The sequence below is a fragment of the Drosophila gunungcola genome (assembly GCF_025200985.1).
Source record: "Drosophila gunungcola strain Sukarami chromosome 2R unlocalized genomic scaffold, Dgunungcola_SK_2 000011F, whole genome shotgun sequence".
In the NCBI taxonomy this organism is placed as follows: Eukaryota; Metazoa; Arthropoda; class Insecta; order Diptera; family Drosophilidae; genus Drosophila; species Drosophila gunungcola.
Genome location: NW_026453169.1, coordinates 2,080,300 through 2,098,826, shown reverse-complemented (window position 1 = coordinate 2,098,826; position 18,527 = coordinate 2,080,300). Strand labels below are relative to the sequence as shown.

The window sequence follows — 18,527 nt, the reverse complement described above, 5'->3', positions numbered from 1 at the left end:
GCTTGTCAACTTAAAAATCGTTCCCTTTGATATCTCCACTCGTTTTCTTTTTCAATAAAAATGTATTGACATCGCAATCACATCTCGGAATTGCATTTTATAAGAGACGATGTGAGGCGTATTTGGTCTCTGGACCGAATGCTTAACCAATCAATAACTGAGTTAAGAGGGGAAGTGACTGAGCTGGGGCCCAGGTATCTATCAGGTATCTCGATTGCAGCTCAAATATTTACGTTTCCATTTAGAGTGGGCAGGGATCCGAAACTCACAGCTCCCGTGGGTCATTTTCAGCTTCATTTGTTGTGCAAATAGGCGAAATGCATTGCCATTGAGCACCGCACCTCGTTTAAATTTGAAGTCATAGTTTGTGTCTTGAGCAAACGATTCGAGAGCGTATTCTTTGCTGCGGTAAAAGCCGTTTGGTCCCTGGATTCCATTTGTACCGTTTTTGTAGTTCTTAATTAATTGAAAATATCTTTGTGCAGCTGGATGGAGTCGTGGGATGGCAAACAAATTGACAGCCAGTTGCAGCTCGCATTCATACGGCAAGTGTCGAGTGGCCCTTTCATTTTGCACTCGTCCTGCTCCTGCCGGCAATCCCTTATCCAGCTTTCATTCATCTACCACCCACATCCCAGCAGCTCTTTCACTCATGTTTAATCCTCTTTAAGCGGCACCAGAACGATTACATTTTGATTTTGTTTTCTACTTTTGTTGCATCCCTTTGGCTGCCGCTTGCTTTTGTTTTTATTTGCACATTTCCGCTGCGACTAATCTGCAATTATGTTTTACATAGAAACCCTATCGCGTCCCGAACAACAACGTAGTGCGAACGAAAAGTTTTCAACCATTTGGTCCAGGCTTGATGGCTTGTCCTGCTGAGATAGTTGGGAAATACAAATATTAAAGAACAGCAACACCAGCGACAACAAGAGACAACGGAGCGAATTAACGGCGGAAGCTTTGCCTGGGCCAACGTTGCGTATACGTATTAAATTCCCTAATTTGAATATATGAAGATTTTAGACTATAGTAAAAAAAATAAAAACGAAAGCTTAGCAAAAAGCCATGAAAATAAATAACAAAAAACGATACAAAAATAACTAACAGATGCAATGTGCTATGAAATGTATACTCTTTATAAAATTCCATGATAGCTGAGAATAATTTATATTCAAGTATACAAAGGTAAAAATCATTATTAAAGCATCAAAGGTATAAAATTATAATGGGAATACCTGTGTACATGTGTGTCTGTTAAAAATGCATTGGCGATTTTAAAAATTATTAATTACATACAGCTGATGTTGTCCAGAAGCTGTCACAAAATTATTAAAATCAGTTTAATTAAAATGAATCAAAACTCAAACTAAAATCACAAAAATTCTGGGCTACGAAACAATAAACGGAGCTCAAACTCAAGTTGACCGTATTAGCTTTTGAACTTGCAGCTAAGACCGCTGCTGCTGTTTTGACCAAGCTGCTAAGCTACTGAGAATATTTAATAGCTGCAGACAAGCCCAAGAGTTCGGACTGGAAATCCGAACCCCACTTTGAGTATTCGATGCATTAAGAAGCATTTACGTTTTGTTGCTCTTGCTCCCACATCATATTCACTTTGAGTTATTTTCGTTTCTATTTCAATTGCAAGTCACTTGGAGAGATTAAATGGGCAACTTGCCCCTATAACTCCCGAACCCAAGACCGCTAAAATCTCCATAGCCAACCCCTTCCGGCCAGGACTTCCTGATGGCCATAAATGCGCTTGTGGTTGATAGGTGGTTGGCCAAGAGCTGGAGCTGCAGGTGGGTGAGTGGATGGGTGGGGTCCTCTGGTGGCCAGCTATGTCAGCTGTTGGCCAGCTGGCTCGGCTCTCGAATGCATTTCGTACATGATAATCATGTTGGTTGCTGCAAGTTGCAACTTGCATCTGCAGCATGCGTTGCATTTGCAATTCCTGGTTCCATGGCCGTGGCCAATGGCCGATGGTCTATGGTCGATGGGCCTGTCTAGCTAAGCTTGCTGTGGCTTGTCGTGGTGTGGTTTATGGCAACATCTTGTCCAATTTATTACCACTTTCATTTGGTAGCATAATAGGCAATGCACTCGCACGCACACACAAATACACTCCGAGGAAATCTAATGAAATACAAATTAAATCAAGATATCCCAGACAACATTGTCAATAAGTATTACAAAAATGTATAAGAAACACCCTTTTGTAAAATGTTTTACTCTCTCATATAATTTTAAAAAGTGAGTTTTATTTATCACAAAAACTAGAAAAAATGTTTACTTCAAACACCAAGAAGTGAATATTATTTTGTGGCAATAATCTCTTTAATTGCTAACAGATTAAATTACTCAAATTTTTTCCCGTGTACTAGGCGCACTTGTGGTGAATGTTACCAGCCTGCCAGCATACACATAACACATATCTATAACACGTAGCACTCAAAAATACTCAAACATTGAAATTGGAGTTCTAGTTTTTGGTTCTCGTCTCGTTTCTGCTTCATCAGTTACATGCTTTGAATAATTCAAGCGTATTTTAGGCCATTCCAGGCCAAAAGTTGTGAGCCTTGTCAACTCCTTCTTATCCAGACACATTGGTTCGGACTGAAAGTTATTAAATTATTTTTAAATCACCCCATCTATTGCACTCCGATGCCACAAAGGGAGGCCTCTTGGTTTTTGTGAAACATTTCAAGCTTACCACTTTATAGAAATTGTTGAAAAACTGCAATTAAGGCATTCTAAGCGAGCTGGATTAGCATAATTCTGTGGGTCTAGGCTTGGCAACCTCTTTGCTGCTCTTCTGACACATGGCGTATACGCTTCCTCTATCACATTACGTATACGCAATGCTTGACGCCAGCCATTTGTGCTGCATATCCCCAGGCGCCGCTGGCAAAAATATGAGACCAGGCACAGATTTCTCTCACTCTGGCGGCTGCTAAAAAACAAAACTCAAGTGTTGAGCGCAACCACACCGCGCACCGCCGCCCCTTTTGTGTCTTTTGTGGCCTTTCGCTGTTTGTCAACAGCAACGGCAGCCAACACTTGTGGGGGCGTGTTAGGCGTGTAGGCGCTTTTTAATTGCACTGAAAACAAAACGCTAAACACTTGTTGGCTGCCTGGATGGCTGGCTGCCTTCCAGCTAGTTGTCTGTCGCGTGGCAAACGGCGGGGTGTCATCAAAACTCTCCAAACAGAAAAAGCCCTGCCACCGCCTCCAGCGGCAATTTGTGTTGCAGTTGCTGATGTTGCCGCTGCCACTGCCAATTTTGCTGCTGCTGCTGTTGCTTTGATTGTGAGCCATAACTGCGAAGCAGCTTCTATGCAACGCCATTGTGTCCCTTTTTTTTCGCCGACATTGCTGAAGTTTCGCTTTGATCGCATTGTAACATTTTGCGACAGTTTTAGATTGTAATGGGCTCCATGGGAGAGATGAGAATAAGAACGACTTTGAATTGGATCTGAGATTGCAAGTTTAACTGGGTAATAGCACAGTACACAAATTGATAACAGTTTCGATAAAACTAGTAAAAGATGCAACACAGGATGTAACAAACAACTTTCACACAACACAGCTATAAATGAAAATATGAATAAAATTTGACATAAAAACACAAAAAGAACCCGCGTAAAAAGGCTTATCTTTAAGAAGTTGCTAACCCTCTTATTAAATTTATTCTTTTGAGATTATATTTAATTACTTTAAAAATTTACAAATTTTAATCTAATGTTTTACTTATTTAATTAATAGTCTAGATCTATGAAGAAAAATATCGGTAAAAAAGCTGTTAAGCCCACGAAAATAGGACCAACGTTAGAAAGTGATAGTTTACTTCGAAGCTTGAATTAAAGCAAAATATAATGTTATTGGTTTGTGAATGGCTAATAAAGTTAAAATAAAACCCAATGAGTGCTTTACAGCTACATGGTCTAATTTTAATGTATTACATTTTATCCACATTGAAAATAAGATGAAGGCAAGTATTTTATTTCGTTAAAATTAGTTAGATGAAGTAATCTCCAACCAAGGATTAAAATTAAAACATTAATTCTACGTCAAAACCAAACACATGCATTATTCAAGAAATAATCTGATTTTGAAATTGCACACATTTTATGGTGAATTTAAATCAAATTGCATTAACAACATATATAACCCTTTTAGTGTATTTGTAGTTTGCCTCCCCTAGACGTTTGATTGACTTGCCCAAATGATTGCCACATTTAATTACCCAGTTCGATCAGATAATGCAGTTAATTTTCAATTTTACTTTTTCCGTACGAGCACTTTCCCGTGGAGTTCGATTTATTGTTCGCTTCATTGGGACAACATGTTTAATTAACGAACACAACGGAGGAGAGTGGCAACAACAAGAGTTTGTCACTGACATTCGGTAAAATTTCTGACTCTCTGGTGACATTTGAAAAGTTTAAAATAATATAATTTTCGACGCTATATGGCAAACTAACAAGTTCGACTCGGAAGCTCAGGGCCGGGGATCGGAGATGGGGGATGGGGGATGTTTTTGGGGAGTTTGTCTTAGCTAACTTTTCGCCCGGGAAAGGAGAAACTTTTTCGGCTGCACTGTGTTGCACCCACCCACCCACACACACGAAGATCTATTGTAAAATATGTAAGAAAGTTTCCTCAGCTTGGCTGGGAAAACGCTGCGTTTTCGGAAAAGGCAGCAGCAGAAGCAGCAGCATCGACGTTGTCTTTGGGGAAATTAAACATTTTCTATTTGAAAACTTTGCCGTGTGAGGGGCAGGATTTCAAGCGGTGGATTTTCCTAAGGTTCAAGAGCAACAGTTGCCTTTTGAACTGTTTCGGGTCACACTTTGGCATTACGTTAGTTCCCTTTGTTCCACCAACAATTGCGGAAGTCATAATTTTTGCGCTGGCCAAGTTTTCGCTTTTTTGACAAATTTAGCAGCAAATTGCCGGCAGAACTTTAGTGTGAGCATTCAACCATGCCCGCCAGCAACGGGATTGGAGTGGATTGTAATGGAATGGGCTCGGGCCGTTGGATCTAAATGTCAAGCGGCTTGCTGTCATAGGTGTTGCATATTTAATGCGCCGACGCCGATGGCAACAGCAGAAACAAGAGGAGCAGCCCCAGCACAGCGATTCAGACAAGTGCACCCAGAGTGCATGCAAATATTTTTGTCAACGATTGTTTTGCCCGATCCCTCGATTCCGAATGGCGAGCTGTGACTGCGGAAGGTTCCGGGGGACGGGCGGTAAAAGTCCGGGAAAAGCGGGTCAGGGAGAAGGGAACAAGGACAGGGCCCCCTGTTGTTGTCAACGGTTTGAGTAATTGTCGCTGGTGTGAAAATTGGCAACGATGCCATCGAGCTGGAAAAGGATTTACTGTGTTATGTATGAGCCAAAGGCTGATTGAGATGGAGGAGCAGCTGGATCGAGCTCCAAATGGCCATCGATGGATGTCTATGGCATCAGCAATGTTGGACTCAAATAGTCATTAACCCAGTAAATAAGCCAATCTAGGTCATATCCAAAATAGGGCGATTACATTGTAAAATCTTATTCAAATTGTGAAATACTGAGAAAATAGAAATTTTTAGTTAATTTAAATATTAATATACTAAACATTTTGTAAATGTTTCATTTAACTATATTCGGATGTTATTCGTATATATGTAATTATTATTTGCATTATTTGTCTTTTACTTAAAAAAATGTTATTTTGGTGACTTTAACGTGTTTTTACATCAGCGATAGCGGTTCAAAAACATTTTGTAACAAATATCATTAATTGAAAGGACATCGATACTCTTATTACCAAAACACTAATACAATCAAACACTCATTTAACGAAAGAGCTTTTCCTGATTTTGCACAAATAAAATCAATTAAATTGAGCTGTAAAAACGCCAAAACAATAATTGATTAAAAAAGCAGCCAACAGATGATTTTTTACCACAGCCTGGAAAAAACTTAGTTCCAGGGGCAAACTGAAAACACGGTATCCCGCTGAAGCAAGCAAAAACCCCACAAAAAAGGTGATAAAAAAGCCGACATCGAAAAATGATTTTCACATTGATGAAAATTAAATGCGAGTCGGGGCTTGCCCCGATGCGATGTGTTGCATCTGTTGGGGCATTATCAAATAATTCAGTTGTAATCTATTTTAATCCGCCGGCGTGGCCTGCCAAGCCACCCCACTTGACATGGCGAATCATCAAATTGTTTGTTTGCTTGGCCTCTGCCACCACCCGTTTTCCACCAACAACTCGTTACGAACATCCCGATACGAAACTATTTATTTCGACATTTTGCTAAACATTGCCCAGATTTAAATTTCCATTCATGTAAAATCGCATAAATACGTACAAATGTCGTTTGATGGAAATGCCCAGCTATATTACAGTCACCCACTTTTTTTTTTACAGCCAGGGAATTATTCAAATAATTTAAGCGGCTTAGTGTAATGGCTGGTGAAATTTTTGTTGCCAACAGGGGAATGGAGTTAAAGCAGCTCTTAGCGGAAAGACGCGGTTGCTTAAATTATACAGTATAATTTGGGAATATAGATTACCATTTGCATGAAAAGGCACCTGCATAAATAATTATTTGGGTTTATATTCAATCGATTGGTTAGAAGCGTTTTATCCCCAGAAATGTCAATACGGCTTAAACAAAACGATTCTCTTTCTAACTGCACATGTTTGTTAGATAGCAAACAAAAATTGAAGTTTAACCATTACCCGATTCAATGATCTAGCTTATTTTACCCTCCCAAAATAAATTATAATTCTTACCAATATATTGGAAAGCACTAAGGGATACTTTTCCATCATTTAATCATAACTTTTAAGCTATTTTTGAGAATAACTAAATGGATGTAGCTGTATAATCAGTTGCAAAAATGTAATGCATATTGCAGAAGTACAACACATGGAGTGTTTAAAAATGCACTTCCTTAGTGGGGGTCTTTATATTTATAAACAATAACCCTTTTCCCTATCTTAAAAAACACAAAACCTATTCAATATTTCTTAACGCTATAATACACATTTCTTTATTTTACATATTCATTAACTGATAAATTAAAACAAAATTCCAAAGCAAATGATGGATGAGTTCTTTGATAATTACCCATGGCTGGCTCAAAGCATTTTGAATCGCATATAACGCGAAACCTATTTCGTGCTAAAGTCAGTTCAGGAAAATGATCCGCACCCTGATCCTGCTCCAATTTGTTGCTCTGCCTTGGCTGGTTTTCGGAGAGCATCGAATAATAGGTGGTAACACAAGAAGTATTAAGGTTGTCCCATGGTTTGGTTCGCTTTTAGCCAAATCTAAGCTCAAATGCAGCGGAGTATTGGTCAAGTCCAATTACTTTCTGACGGCTGCCAAGTGTGTGGCTGGCTATAAATTGAGTGATCTAAAAGTAAGGTTGGGCACCAGCAGCTGCCAGTCAGGCGGCTTTAAGGTGGGAGTCTGCAAGGTGAAAATACATCCCCAGTACTCCGCTTGGCGCTTCGACAACAATCTGGCCCTGTTGAGAACCTGCGAGTCACTTGCCACCACCCGTCAAATAAAGGCTATCGAAAGGGCCGACAAGGTTCCCCAGGACCATTCTCGAGCTAATCTCACGGGATGTGGCGCCAGGCGGGGCAGTTGGTATGACATTGCTGAAGGCAGAACGTTTGACGAGTTTCTCGATGCGTTAAACGACATGTTTCTCGATCTGCCTACACAATTGCACAGCACTGAGTTGCGTATCCTTAACCAAAATCAGTGCGCATCAGACTGGAGATCATTTGGATCTTATCGGCTTAAGGGAATCTCTCACTTGACCATCTGTACCAAGACATCACGCAAGGGAGCCTGCGTCTATGATATGGGGGCACCTTTGGTGGTCGACAATAAACTCGTGGGCATCCTGTCCACGTCTGGCTGTTCCTTCAAACCCGATGTGTACTCGAATGTCATCAAGCACAAGACCTGGTTCGATGATAATACCAAGGAGTAACTAGGATCTACTTAAGTTAGAGCAAATTCTAAGCTTAAGACTTAATAATCTATTCCATATATCAAATTGTAATTATTTAAGGGGTCGGAAAATTTGTTCACAAACACAACTAAACTGTTTGACATTTAGAAAATACATTTTGGTAATTTTTGTATTAAAAATATTCAGTAATTATGAAAAATAAACAATAACCATTTTTCTGATTTTGTTTTTCGGTGACCAAAATTCTTCACCCAAAAAATAAAAAAATTTAAATTTTAGTTTAAGTAAGTGTGTCTTTAAATTAATATACAGGCAGTATTAAAGTAAAAGTAATAATTTAGTACTAAATGAAATCCCAGTACTTTTTAATTTTATATCTATACCGTAGAGTCTAAAACTGTAGTATAAGGACTTATTTTGAAACCACATAAGTGTACTTCGGATACAATTTAATACTCACCTTATTGAAAAATCATTGAAACCCTACAGTTTGACATTTATGTAACAATAGCTTATGACCATTTTTTTGGGTGTAGAGAACTGGATCATCCGAAACAAAAAACATGCCAATAGATTCACTTAATTAACATACTTAGCTACGATTTTCAAAAATATTCATTATTAACAAATTTACCTCTTTCCCAATTTTCACTAAAAAAATCAAAATTAAAAAAAAGACTACGGTTTGTCCAACTTCATTAAAAATGGTTTAATGGTTAAAAAATGGTTCATTCAAATGAGCCATTTCGAGAAAACTTTTAAAATGTTGATATCTTTGTCAATTTTTTTTGAATCCACTTAATATTTTAAGGACGTGTTTTATTAATTAAAAAAACTTAAAAACAAAAAACCGTATGTAAAATTTAAACATCAAGGTTAATGTGTAAGATCCCAGAATAAAAAAACCTTTGCGCATTAGAAGTGCAACGAATATAAAATCAATTTAGTAAGCCTCAAGTCGATTTCTGCCATATCTTATAAATTGTAGCGGCCATTTACTATAGAACTCAAATTACTAAAATGATCCAGTCAGCTTGTATACTTTTTCTATGGATTCTTCCCTGGTTGGCAACTGCTCAGCTCGACAGCTGTGGGATCATGGGCAACGTGACAATGGTGGAGGATGTGCCATGGCAGGCATCAATTCAGTCTGACGGCAACCACATTTGCAGCGGTGCTATCCTCAGCACCAAGCACATAGTCACGACCTCGGATTGCGCATCAAAGAGTCCACTGTCTAACCTAAAGGTCGTCGTAGGCAATTCCATTAGGCTCTCGGAGTCCGGAACTGTAGCGGGGGTTTGCAAAGTGACCATCCACCCCCAGTCTGGCAAGAAAAAGTACGTCAGCAATTTGGCCTTGCTGAACCTGTGCGAGCCACTGAAACCCTCGAACAAGATCAAGGAAATCCAGCTTATCGACAAGCAGCCCGATCTGCTGGCTAAAGCCACAGCTTCCGGCTTTGGCGCCCTCGGATGGTGGGGCTTGACAAAAAAAAAATGTTGGTCCGTTTCATCGGCGGTCCTGCGAAAACGAGATGTCAAGCTCTACGACGTAAAGGCATGCATCTCTGAACGAGTTGGTTGGTTTGGTAAGGCCTCTGGCATCACGGATCAGAACATTTGCGCCGCCAAGCAGGACAAGGGCTGCTCCTTCGACAAGGGCTCTCCGCTGGTCATCGATGGCAAGTTGGCGGGCGTATTAGCCCTGGGCGATTGTTCCAAGAAGCCCGATGTCTTTGTCAATTTGATCCATCACACCAACTGGATAAAAGATAATACTAAGGAAAATTAATGGACAAACATCAATGCCATCTTGTTACGTGAGACTATTGTACCCAAGTCTATGAAATATATTTATTAGTGATTATAAGCTAATCTATATCTACGTTTGTATAACCCACTGTCTTACCAGTACGATTCGTCCTTCTTAAAACTTCTCAAAAGCTTATGAAATTTAATGTAGGTTCTGGCTGTACTACATTCTAATAGTTTCTAACTTTTAAGGTAAATATCTACAGTCAGAAAAGTTTAGGGGGGATGCACAATTAGTTAAAGTCTATTAAAAGTCTACAAGCAACCAAATAAAAATTTTAAATAAAGGAACTTTACTAATTGACATTTTGCAAAGTAAGCGTATAAAATGCAATAGTTAAGGCATATAAAACCGTGTAGTATAACAGATTGATGACACGTTTAAAAAACCGCTTCGCTATGTTACTATAAAAACTGCAATCCTTGGTGTAGCCAATTTCATTATGCGATAATGATTCTACCAGCACCACTCTTCTTAGGATTGTTTTTCAGTGAACAAAATTCTTTACCCAAAAAAAAAATTGAAATTTTGGTTTAAGTAAGTGAGTCTTTAAATTAATATACAGGCAGAATTAAAGTAAAAGTAATAATTTAGTACTATACTTTTTAATTTTAAAACTATACCGAAGAGTCTAAAACTGTAGTCTAAGTTCTTATTTTGAAACACCACAAGTGTCATTTGGATACTTTCGTGGTATTAATTTAAGACTGCTCATCACACCAATAGATTCAGTTAAAAAACACACTAAACTAAGATTTTCAAAAATATTCATTGTTAAAAAATTTACCTTTTTATCCGATTTTCACTAAAAAAAATTCAAATTATAACAAAAATTAAACGATTAAAGATCACGTTTTGAGGGTTATTTAAAATCCTGCCGAACTTCATAAAAAATGGTTTATTGGTTAAAAATGTGTCATTTCGAGAATACTTTCAAAATTATTTAATCTTATATAATTTTATCCACCTAATATTTTGAGGACGTGCTGTTAAATAATAAAACTTAAAAACAAAAAAAAAAACGTTTGTAAAATTTAAACATCAGAATAAAAAAAAACTTTGCGCAATAGAAGTGCAACGAATATAAGATCAATTTAGTATGCCACCCCTCATATCGATTTCTGCCATATCATATAAATATTAGCTCCCATTCACTATAGAACTCAAATCACTAAAATGATCCAGCCAGCTTGTATACTTTTTCTATGGATTCTTCCCTGGTTGGCAACTGCTCAGCTCGACAGCTGTGGGCTCATGGGCAACGTGACAATGGTGGAGGATGTGCCATGGCAGGCATCAATTCGGTATGACGACAAGCACATTTGCAGCGGTGCTATCCTCAGCACCAAGTACATAGTCACGAACTCGGATTGCGCGTCAATGATTCCACTGTCTAACCTAAAGGTCTTCGTAGGCATTTCCAGTCGGGTCATGGAGTCCGGAACTGTAGCGGGGGTTTGAAAAGTGACCATCCACCCCCAGTCTGGCAGGAACAAGTACGTCAGCAATTTGGCCCTGCTGAACTTGTGCGAGCCACTGAAAGCTCGAACAAGATCAAGGAAATCCAGCTTATCGACAAGTAGCCCGATCTGCTGGCTATAGCCACATCTGCTGGCTTTACCGCCCTCCGATGGCCAACATTCCAATTTCGTTCCGATAAATCGGCGCATATGCGAAAACAAAATGTCAAGCTGTACGACGTAAAGGCATGCATCGCTGAACATTATAATTGGATTGTTAAAGGGTCTGGCATCACGGATCAGAACATTTGCGCCGCCAAGCAGGACAAGGTCTGCTCCTTCGACAAGGGTTTTTCGCTGGTCATCGATGGCAAGTTAGCGGGCGTATTGGCCCTGGACGAATGTACTAAAAAGACCGATGTCTTTGTCAGATTGTTCCATCACACCAACTGGATAAAAGATAATACTAAGGACAATTAATGGACAAACATCAATGGGTTCATAGCCATCTTGTTACGTGAGACTATTGTACCCAAGCCTATGAAATATATTTATTAGTGATTATAAGCTAATCTATATCTACGTTTGTATTACCCACTGTCTTTCTCGTTTTATTCGCCCTTCCTAGATCTTCTCAAAATGAAATTTTATGAAATTTAATGTAGGTTCTGGCTGTAACACATTATAATAGTTTCTAACTTTTAAGGTAAATATTTACAGTCTGAAAAGCTTAGGGGCGATGCACAAATAGTTAAAGGCTGTCAAAAGTCTATAAGCAATGAAATACAAAATTAAATGAAAAGAACTTTACTAATTGACATTTGGAAAGTAAGCGTATAAAATGCGGTTGATGACACGTTTAAAAAACCGTTTCGCTATGTTACTATAAAAACTGCAATCCTCGGTGTAGCCAATTTCATTCGCGATAATGATTCTACCAGCTCTACCACTCTTCCTAGGATTGTTGGTGCTCGTATATTCCGAGGACGACGAGGAAATAGAAGCGGACAAGTGCAGAAACGCCACTATGGGCGGAACACCTTTGGACATAAAGGAGGCGCCATGGACGGCTTCTGTTGTGATCAAAGAAAAGGCCAAGTGCTCCGGCGTCATCTACAGCATGGAGTACATCATAACGGCGGCAAAGTGTGTGGATGGGTTTACGACCAAGGCCGTGAGGGTGCGAGTCGGGAGCTCCACTCGCAGCTCCCCAGATGCCGCCGTCTGCAATATCATCGTTCACGAAAAGTTCTCGGAGCTCAACACTCCCTATAACGTGGCCCTGTTGAAGCTGTGCAGCCCGCTCACAGCCTCCAATACGATCAAGCAAATCCAGCTGGTCGATAAATTTCCAGCCGATAACACAAAGGTCTTGTCCACCGGCTGGCCGTCCTTCAGGTGGTGGTCACTGTTTTGGGAGCAATGTCTGGATGGCCTTGCACAACAGATGATGAGTGCAGAAGTAAAGATGTCCGGTCGAAAGACGTGCATGAAGAACTGGCCAAAGCAGAATCAGCTTGGTAGAAACATCACGAACGACATGTTCTGCACAGAAAAGGCTGGTAACGAAGCATGCTCCTTTGACTTGGGATCACCTCTAGCCCTCAAGGGCAAGCTGGTTGGCATATTGGCCAGAGGCGGTTGCTCCAGACGTCCCGACGTATATACCAATCTTCTCAAGTATAAGACCTGGCTGGCCAAAAACTCCAAGCAACTAAACCATAGTTGAAGCAAAAATATATTTTATAGATAATTATTGACTGCATTAAATTCATTCTCGTACCATATGGATAGGCCATACAAATACTTAAGTAGATTTAAACTTCTGGCCCCGGTGAAAACCAGTTTGTTCAAATATGCAACCTGCTTGAGTTGTGCAGTCAATTCAATTTAAAATGTAAAAAAGCTATTAAGATAGATATGTCAAAACATGCAATACTTCCTAATAAGATAGAACAGAAGGCAAGCCATCACTCAATTTGACGTATGACTTTGCAGATAAGGACAACTAGGGCATTTTGCCTATAAAAGTCTTGGAGGTCAGGCACTTAGTTTAGTTGGCAATAATGATCCGACTTGTGTTCCCTCTCCTGCTGGTGGCCCTTCCATGGACGGTGTTTGGTGGCCCTGATCCCCAGCCCCGCATCATTGGCGGCTCTTCCGTGGACATTGAAGATGCCCCCTACCAGGCGGCCATAATTGTGGACAACAGTGCAGTTTGCAGTGGTGCCATCATCAAATCTGACACCATTCTCACGGCAGCTTCTTGCGTATACGAGTACTCCATAGACTATATTCAAGTGCGCGTGAGCACCACATCCCGGGACTACGATGGGACTGGAGTCTTGCTTGACGTCTGCGGGAAAATCACTCATCCGCAATACTCTTACTGGCGCTTCGACTTCAACCTGGCTCTGCTGACGCTGTGCGACCGACTCGAGACCTCAAAAACCATCCAACCGATCAGTGTGACGAATAGTGTACCCCAGGATGGAGCCTGGCTATCCGTTTCCGGCTGGGGATCAACCAGTTGGTGGGGCAGCTGGTGGGACAGGTGCTTTGGCAGTCTGCCGTCCCAACTGCAGATGGCATGGGTTACGGTTTACAACCGGGAGCAGTGCGCCAAGGATCGGGCTGTTTGGTTTCATCTCTGGGACAATGGCATCTCAGGTTACACCATGTGCACCAATTACGGCACCGGAGGATGTTCCTACGACACCGGAGCACCCCTGGTGGATGACGGAAAGCTCGTGGGCATTCTCTCCGAGGGCGGTTGCACCACCAAACCCGACGTCTACGCAAGTGTGATTTGGTTTCAGAGTTGGATAGATGCAAATACCTCCCCGGATACTCCTAGTTCCAGTACTAGTTCAAGTCCAATTAGTTCTAGCTCTTCACCTACTTCTAGTTCTAGTTCTTCACCTACTTCTAGTTCTAGTTCTTCACCAACTTCTAGTTCTAGTTCTACTAGTACCAGCACTACACCTAGTTCCACAACTACTTCTGCAACTTACAGTACAAGTGTTTCTAGTTCTAGTAGTACTACAGCTAGTTTAGGTACTACTAGTACCAGTACTATTCCTAGCTCTACCAGTACTGGCTCTACAACTAGTTCTTCATCTACTAGTACTTCACCTAGTTCTACAACTATTAGTACATTACCTAGTTCTAGTTTAAGTACTGCAGGTCCTACAACTTCTAGTGATACACCTAGTTCTAGTCCCACTGATGCGAGTACTTAGTTACAGTTCTGCTTTTATCATATAATTCTAGAACAATAACTAGTTTAAGTACTTTAATCCGAAAACCTTATTTAAGAACATAAATTTTTACTAATTTTAAATTATTTACCAAAGCTAACGCTAGCATTTTATAAGTTATGGGTAAGATATTAACAAAGAAGCTGTGACACCCGCTTTTATAATCTACCTTAGCTCGTTTTTTCCTTATGTGCTGAGCTTTTTCTACACCGAAACCACAATCCTGGGGCTGCACTCACAGTGTCCACGGCTGTGCTCATGGAAATGTCTCCTACAACAGCTCCTGGACATTTGCATTATTCATGCTGGTCAAGTCAAACAGGAGAGAAGTAACGTTGAGGGTTGGTCGAAACTTTAATACCCTTCGAACCAAATTGAAATACATTTAATGGCTAAAAATGTTATAAAGAAGTATATTTATTTAGTAACTTGATCAAGAAAAAGTCAAGGGCACTTTGAAAACTCAATTCATATATCACCCATGGAGTCTATAGTGGCGAAACACTGTCAATTGTGTTCTCTTATATATTCCGTTTCCCATGTAAGTACTTAAGTTAATTAAAGTTTATTTTTTGGTCGGCCAACAAGAAGCCAAAGACAAATCGAGCATGAAAAAAGAGGGAGTCTTGGTGCGGTGGCAACTCGTGATGAAGAGCCCCCTTAGGTTGACACCATTTATAAGCTGCCTGGCAGCTGCCTGCATCCATTTGTGGCGAGTGCAACCGCGTTCAGGTTCAGCTCGCCACGTTCGGGCTGACAAAATCAAGATCTGGGGACATGGGATTTACTTGGGCCAGGTTGGCCCGAAAACGAGAACACTTTTAGTGCAAATTGAAAAGTTCTCTCAGCTTAGACAAATATCTGCAGGAGTGGGCAGCTGCTGCAGATGGCAATGCTGATGCTCCTGCCTCAAGGACATCGACACGAAAGCCGTTCTGACCATTTATCAGAATGTTATTGGCCGAAAGACAAAAAAAAAGGGCTACGGGGAAAGCAAACCAGAGAAAGGACATCTAGGAGTACGAAGACAACTGCAATAAAATGCAATGTTTCTATTACAGCGATTTACGTGCACACAACGAAGCTGAAAGACAGTAAAACATAGTAAATAAACGGGAAGATACTGAGTTTGATTTAAACTAAATAAACATCAAGTCATGTCAAATTATGGTTATAAATTTGTTCATATTCTATTATAGCTTTTTAAATTATACAAAATAATATTTTAAGCTAAACAGAAAACTTATATATTACTTAAAAGTGTAATCTTAAATAAGTTTTTTTTTTAACTAAAAGCAAAGTTATGGTGTTATAAAATGAAGTCGTATTATTAATAAGGGACTCTGATTAGGTTTTTGAGACCTAAAATAACTTCCAATATAATTATATATATTTTGTCCATCCTGATGAGCCTTCACTGTAACTCACGCTCCACTCCACCCAGTTAGCATCACCTCGCAGCGTGAGCAACATTTTTATGGCTTCTTGGACGAGCGAATGGTCTATTTTGGGCAAAGCAAAGTTTTCATGGGTTGCTGTCGTTCGCGATGCGACTTGTTGTAGTTGTTTAGTTGTTGGGGGGCTTTTGGGTTGTTTGTTAACTAGCGGCAACTAGAAGATAAGCAGCCGAAATGTTTCTCTTGCCGCTGGTCAGATGCATTTATTTCCCTTATTCTTCTCGTGTGCATCCTTGGCTTGCTTCTTTTTTGGCCATTTTAATTGCTGTTGAACTTGGTGTTTGGCAATTGCCCCGACAACAAAACAAAACCCATTACAACAAAAAGACCAGCAGCAGCAAATCGAAGCAATATATTTGATTTAACTTGTTTGCACAAAATAGTTTTGTTGGCCTTTTTACTTTGGCGCGCACAAATAAATTTGTTGACGCGCTTTGAAAACTATTTTGGGAATTGCGGAGATTTGTGGCAGAAAAGTAGAATTATTATGGCAACCATTGCCACAATTTATGGCATTGAGTTTAGATGGCCGCAAGTCGAGCAAAGTATTTAAGAATTAAGTTCAATTATGTTTGTGGGAATTAAATGGCGAAAATAAATGTTAAGTGTGTTTGGCACTCACTATTGAAAACATAATGAAAGTGCTTAAATACATAGTGCTTTTTATTTCAAAATAATGTCTATTGTCCAGTGGCAACCGCATGCAAGTGATTAAATATTTAACCTCTTTTTGTTGTGCCCATTAGTTTTTTATTCACATATTATTTTAACCAAATTTTCATTTTCCAATTAGCTTTAATATGTTTTTAATTCATGCACTAGGATATTTAATTGAATTTGTTATGCAAAAGCGATTCTGTTTTCTTTCTCCTTTTTTAGTCTGCCGCCAAACAACAAAACAATTAAATTTCCCTCTTTATTTGGCTGTCAAATAGGGGCCAAAAACATTTAAATTAGGATTAGTTCCGTATGCGCGTGAGCTTTTAAATCAAAACATATGCACCGGCCAAAAAGGGTGGAGGCAGCGGGATGCGTTTTTGGCCATTCGGCATATTTCTTTACGCCGCGGGAATATTGATTTGGCCCACTAGTGGGGGGCACACACATAAATTAATGTCCTAACAAAATTTGTAACTGAGCAGCCGGCCGTTGGTCATTGCCCGCCCCAATTTCCATTTTCCGCTCCCCCACCCCTGGACAATTCTGGACAATCCCGGACAATCTGGACAGTCTGGACAAAACCGGACAATCAGAGACATTTGGAGCCGGGCACGTCGTCGCGAGCATTTTCAAATTATATTATTTTTGAATGGCTTTTTAGAAATTAATAATTACATATGACAACCATGTGTGCAGTCGGCTGTAAGTGGGTGTGGGTGGTCGGACGTGGCACTTAATTTTTTGTATTATGCAACTGGCAGCGACCCGGCGGTCGAAGGCTTTAATAGCCATTAAAATTGGCACCACGCACAATGACAAGCTTTAGGCTTAAAGAAGCTAATGGACATTTTTAAAAAGGCAAATAATAACACTGGCGTAAAGTCATTAACTAAATAAATATAACTTTCATTAGCTTTACCAGGCGAGTGAATGACTCAACTTAAAATAGTTTCTCAGCTCAAAAAAAAAATTAATGAACAGCATTATCAATTCTTTTTATCCATACTTTTTATACCCTTGCAGAAGGTATTATAATTTCAGTCAGAAGTTTGCAACGCAGTGAAGGAGACATAAAGTATGAATATTCTTGATCAGCATAACTAGGAGAGTCAATCTAGCCATGTCCGTCCGTTTAGTCTCTAGTCTCTAAGTTTTTAAGCTATCTGCATGAAACTTACCCAAAAGTTGTCTACCAATGAAGGTAGAACATAAGCCGGAACCAGCCGGATCGGACAACTAAAGTATATAGATCCTATAGGAAGAACCGGAAAAATAAATGAAACAAATTATAACTTGCTGTTTTTTTTATTTTTTTTGTTTAGTTCTTCGAAATAAATTAATATTAATTTGATTTACCATTACTAGTTAAACATTTGAGATTTTCGGTTTTAATTTTATTTAAATCGGGCGACTTTAATATATAGCTGCCATGGGAACAATAGAAATACTAAAATAAATAAATTTAAATATAAGTAACTTTTCTAACTTTAATTTTCTTAAAAAATTCTTTTGGAGATTATAATGGTTTTTTAATATAGAGTTACGCTTTTAATTTTATTAAAATCAGAAAAAGTTACCATATAGCTGCAATAGGAACTGTCAAACATTTTCAGGTGTTTTATGTTTGTTTACCTTATATATTTTAGCATTCGATTTGATAATAATTTGTAATACAACTTCTGAAATAGTCAAGTCTAGTTAATTTACATCTGCATTTCAAATTTTAGTTCTACCTTAATAATTTTTTTAACTACTTTAATTCCAATAAACGATTGCAATTGATTGAGATTAACAAAAGTATTATTTTCTTTGAATAAACTATTTACTTTGTATATTTATAATACAAATAATTATATAAATATAATTTCTTTTACTC

At 39.2% G+C, this 18,527-nt stretch overlaps 5 protein-coding genes across 5 annotated transcripts; all 5 read left to right on the top strand.

Annotated features, from left to right (window-relative positions):
• Positions 1 to 7,184: 7,184 nt before the first annotated feature.
• On the top strand, positions 7,185 to 8,220 carry LOC128255468 (trypsin delta-like). The gene has a single exon (XM_052985081.1). The coding sequence runs from the start codon at positions 7,211 to 7,213 to the stop codon at positions 8,015 to 8,017; it is 807 nt and encodes a 268-aa protein (XP_052841041.1). The 5' UTR covers positions 7,185 to 7,210; the 3' UTR covers positions 8,018 to 8,220.
• A 747-nt stretch (positions 8,221 to 8,967) lies between these two features.
• On the top strand, positions 8,968 to 9,880 carry LOC128255470 (hypodermin-A-like). The gene has a single exon (XM_052985084.1). It carries the CDS (start codon positions 9,020 to 9,022, stop codon positions 9,791 to 9,793), a length of 774 nt encoding a protein of 257 aa, XP_052841044.1. The 5' UTR covers positions 8,968 to 9,019; the 3' UTR covers positions 9,794 to 9,880.
• A 1,203-nt stretch (positions 9,881 to 11,083) lies between these two features.
• LOC128255532 (hypodermin-B-like) lies at positions 11,084 to 11,754 on the top strand. The gene is made up of 2 exons (XM_052985186.1): positions 11,084 to 11,269; positions 11,398 to 11,754. Exons 1-2 carry the CDS (start codon positions 11,084 to 11,086, stop codon positions 11,752 to 11,754), a joined length of 543 nt encoding a protein of 180 aa, XP_052841146.1.
• A 421-nt stretch (positions 11,755 to 12,175) lies between these two features.
• On the top strand, positions 12,176 to 13,030 carry LOC128255469 (hypodermin-B-like). Its single transcript, XM_052985082.1, has one exon. The coding sequence runs from the start codon at positions 12,203 to 12,205 to the stop codon at positions 13,001 to 13,003; it is 801 nt and encodes a 266-aa protein (XP_052841042.1). The 5' UTR covers positions 12,176 to 12,202; the 3' UTR covers positions 13,004 to 13,030.
• A 290-nt stretch (positions 13,031 to 13,320) lies between these two features.
• On the top strand, positions 13,321 to 14,876 carry LOC128255467 (trypsin delta). The gene has a single exon (XM_052985080.1). The coding sequence runs from the start codon at positions 13,341 to 13,343 to the stop codon at positions 14,514 to 14,516; it is 1,176 nt and encodes a 391-aa protein (XP_052841040.1). The 5' UTR covers positions 13,321 to 13,340; the 3' UTR covers positions 14,517 to 14,876.
• Positions 14,877 to 18,527: the final 3,651 nt, after the last annotated feature.

Excerpts from the sequence above, each read along its gene's own strand:
- LOC128255468 (XM_052985081.1), top strand. The coding sequence starts at position 7,211 with ATGATCCGCACCCTGATCCTGCTCCAATTTGTTGCTCTGCCTTGGCTG.
- LOC128255470 (XM_052985084.1), top strand. The coding sequence starts at position 9,020 with ATGATCCAGTCAGCTTGTATACTTTTTCTATGGATTCTTCCCTGGTTG.
- LOC128255532 (XM_052985186.1), top strand. The coding sequence starts at position 11,084 with ATGGTGGAGGATGTGCCATGGCAGGCATCAATTCGGTATGACGACAAG. Across the intron at positions 11,270-11,397 it reads AGTCCGGAACTGTAGCGGGG|CCCGATCTGCTGGCTATAGC; the intron begins GTTTGAAAAGTG and ends ATCGACAAGTAG.
- LOC128255469 (XM_052985082.1), top strand. The coding sequence starts at position 12,203 with ATGATTCTACCAGCTCTACCACTCTTCCTAGGATTGTTGGTGCTCGTA.
- LOC128255467 (XM_052985080.1), top strand. The coding sequence starts at position 13,341 with ATGATCCGACTTGTGTTCCCTCTCCTGCTGGTGGCCCTTCCATGGACG.